Source organism: Gordionus sp. m RMFG-2023, chromosome 2 (genome assembly GCF_954871325.1).
Source record: "Gordionus sp. m RMFG-2023 chromosome 2, tfGorSpeb1-WG-v2, whole genome shotgun sequence".
NCBI classification, from domain to species: Eukaryota; Metazoa; Nematomorpha; class Gordioida; order Chordodea; family Parachordodidae; genus Gordionus; species Gordionus sp. m RMFG-2023.
The window spans coordinates 45,718,814-45,721,943 of NC_088776.1; the positions used below are offsets into that span (position 1 = coordinate 45,718,814).

Genomic DNA, 3,130 nt, shown 5'->3' on the forward strand with positions numbered 1-3,130 from the left:
GTCTAACACTAACCAGTATGGTAGCCAGCATAAATTAATAAATTATTAGTAATAAAAATTTGGCCAATCTTACGATTAAAAAGCAACTGAGCATTATTCTGAAATTTTTAACAAAGGTTTAGTGCTCAATTTTAAAATAATTTAATCTGTTTGGACATTAGAAAGAAAAAAAAATAGACAATATGCTAGAAATATTAAAAAAACTATCCGGCTTATGATAATATTTAATGCCTGACTAGTACTTTTAATTTCTCGATCTTATTTGGTAAATAATTGTTTAAATTACCATCACGCCTGAGCGGAGAATATAGAAGTTATAACTATCTGGTTTGTGTTATTATTTAGTGCCTTAATTATTAATTTCTTCATCAATTGATTAAGCCTTAAGCCTAAAGTCATAATAATTAGTGCGTATTTCATACTTTTTAATGCTTTAATCCATATGGTAGTTAGTCTAAAGAAAAATATTAATGGTAAAATAAAAATAGATTGACATCATGTTAGAAGAAAAATTATGGAGCAATGAACAATATGTTAGACATGATTAGTAGAAAAGATTAATAGGCAAACTTCACTAAAATTAAAACTACTTGATAATAGTGAATAAATAATATTTCATTTTATTCCACATATTTGCTTTTATGCTATACGTAGAATAAATTTTTTAAGGAATTATACTTTTTCAACAATATTAATTCTTCCGAAAAAAATATTTGTAAAGGATAAGTTATACCTGGGGAAGACGAGCTTTCCCGTGAAGCGCTTTTGAGCTGCTAGCATTGATTATCTCAAAATATGAAAATGATATTTGCAATTTATTGATAAAAATAAGCCAAAATGGAAATTAATTATAAAAATTAGTGAATTTAAACAAATAATAATGCAATAGGCATGAGCCCAAAAATAGCAATTACATGGGCAAAGACCCATAAATATTTTAGATACATTTATCAGATAATTGCATAATATAGTTTCTTTCACTTTCTTAAATATGTGTTTCGATGTGCACAATTTAAAACCTTGTTGTTTCATTATTCTTGATTTATATCGTTTTGCATAACCAAGTTTGTTTTATAATGGTTAGCAAGGACGGATTTTTATTAATAAGCTCATCTTTTATTAGTTGTTTCTTCTTTCTATTATGATTTATTAATATTCAAATTTCAATAAGTAAAAATAAATAAATTATACAATGTTAGATCTATTGTATTTATTCATTTTTCTGATGACATTATATAATTGCAACATTGATGTTGAGCAATCATGAGAATATGTATTGATAAATCATGATGGAATAAAGAAATTTATTTTATTTTTTAAAATTGTAAATACATATGACTAAATAACTAAAAATATCCATGGTATATATATAATATTTTATATAATATATTTGTATAGCTACATAACATAGAGGCCTTTCCAAAATAAGTTTTACAAAAATTAGAATATAAAAATATCTTGCGATAACACGTCAAATAAATATTAATTATACGAAAATAAAGAAAAGTTAAATCCATATTCAAAATATTCAACAATTATTTTAAAAACATTTATGCTATGCGCCGACGTGATTATTATAAATCGGCATTATTGGTGACCAAAAATATAGGCGGCCGGGGCACAGTTCTAATCATGCACAATTATATCTTTTAATATATTTAAAATATTTAGATAAAAAATTATAATAGTAAACCGGAATTAAATTTTCCCGTTAAATAAATGTTGGAAAAATGTCAAGAAAAACTTCGTTTAGACTAGACGCTATGAACAAAAATCAATAAAAAACGATATTTAAATAATAATATTCATTTTCCTGATCCCTTCTACAATCCAATCAATTCTCAATTTTGCTAGTAATTCATATTGCAAATATCAACAAAGTAATAATTTATTGGATCAGTATTTTAAATCAATAGAGTTTACTCATTAATGTGATTTTGGTCCCATCACTTTTCAATCAGCCTCCAAAAGTTTAAATAATAGTCTTCGAAGAAGTAAGTGTGGCTAACCCACAAGCGTGTAAAAGGTTCCTAAAAGGAATTTACCCAAATTTATTTTCAATATTTTGATGAAAATAAAGAATATCTAGCGTAGACAACCTTAGAAAGCGAAGCATTCACTGCAAGTAAAATAAATAAACCGATTTTTATCAGGTTATAATATACACCTGTTATTCAATAAATTAAGAACTATTAGTATGTTCGGTCGTAAAATATGTAATTTTACGAACGGTTTATTTGTAAGATATATTCATAAGACAACACCATCTTATAAAGCAAGAGCTGGTCGTTATCGTCCTACAACACACAAAACATTGCCTTTGACATATGAGCAATCTCAAGCTCCCTATTTAATAGGTGTTAGTAAAACATGGAATTCAATGAACACAAGTTAAAGTTACCTAACATGTTTATTTTTTATTAAGCAAATTTTTAAATTTATAATATATTTATCACCTAAAATAATTTAGTTTAATATTTATGTATGTATTTTCACATAATATTAAAAATTAGGTACAATAAATGAAGCACATGAACCATGTATTGCTGGAGATATTGCTATTCAAGATAACTTTATCAGAAAATTTATGTATGGCACATGGCCTAAACTTTTCGTCACAGAATTATTTATTAAACGTCGATATAACATGATCTTTATTGGAGGAATAGTTCAAAGAACAATAATACCTCGAAAACTTTATTTTTTAATTGGCTATACTGAAGAGTTGCTATCTAATTTCCTTAAATGTCCAGTTAAAATGGAAATTCAAACTGTTGATTCTATGAAGGATGTTATATTTAAATATGTTTAACAATTTTGATATGTGTACAATAAAAATCAACTTGCCTTTTCTTTTAAAATTTTGATTTAATATTGATTATGAATTATTTTAATATATTTTAAATAAATTTAATCAACTAATACATTTTTAGTTAGCTTAACTAAATGAACTTTAATATTTTAAAATTATAAATCTTTATATTTTGCACCTGAATTATAACATAATTTCATCAATTTAGTCTATCTTTTCTTTTATTTCCTTACCTTTTTATCATAATATAGATCCTATATGAAGCTGTCTAATTTAAATTTCAAATTCAGCACTATCTTCATTAAAGTTTATCTTCTT

At 24.9% G+C, this 3,130-nt stretch overlaps 1 protein-coding gene across 1 annotated transcript; it reads left to right on the plus strand.

Annotated features, from left to right (window-relative positions):
• The first annotated feature begins 2,109 nt into the window (after nt 1-2,109).
• LOC135924741 (small ribosomal subunit protein uS3m-like) lies at nt 2,110-2,842 on the plus strand. Its single transcript, XM_065459846.1, has 3 exons — nt 2,110-2,125; nt 2,188-2,390; nt 2,514-2,842. The coding sequence occupies exons 2-3, from the start codon at nt 2,198-2,200 to the stop codon at nt 2,810-2,812; spliced, it is 492 nt and encodes a 163-aa protein (XP_065315918.1). The 5' UTR covers nt 2,110-2,125; nt 2,188-2,197; the 3' UTR covers nt 2,813-2,842.
• The last annotated feature ends 288 nt before the right edge of the window (nt 2,843-3,130 follow it).

Excerpts from the sequence above, each read along its gene's own strand:
- LOC135924741 (XM_065459846.1), top strand. The coding sequence starts at position 2,198 with ATGTTCGGTCGTAAAATATGTAATTTTACGAACGGTTTATTTGTAAGA. Across the intron at positions 2,391-2,513 it reads ATGGAATTCAATGAACACAA|GTACAATAAATGAAGCACAT; the intron begins GTTAAAGTTACC and ends ATTAAAAATTAG.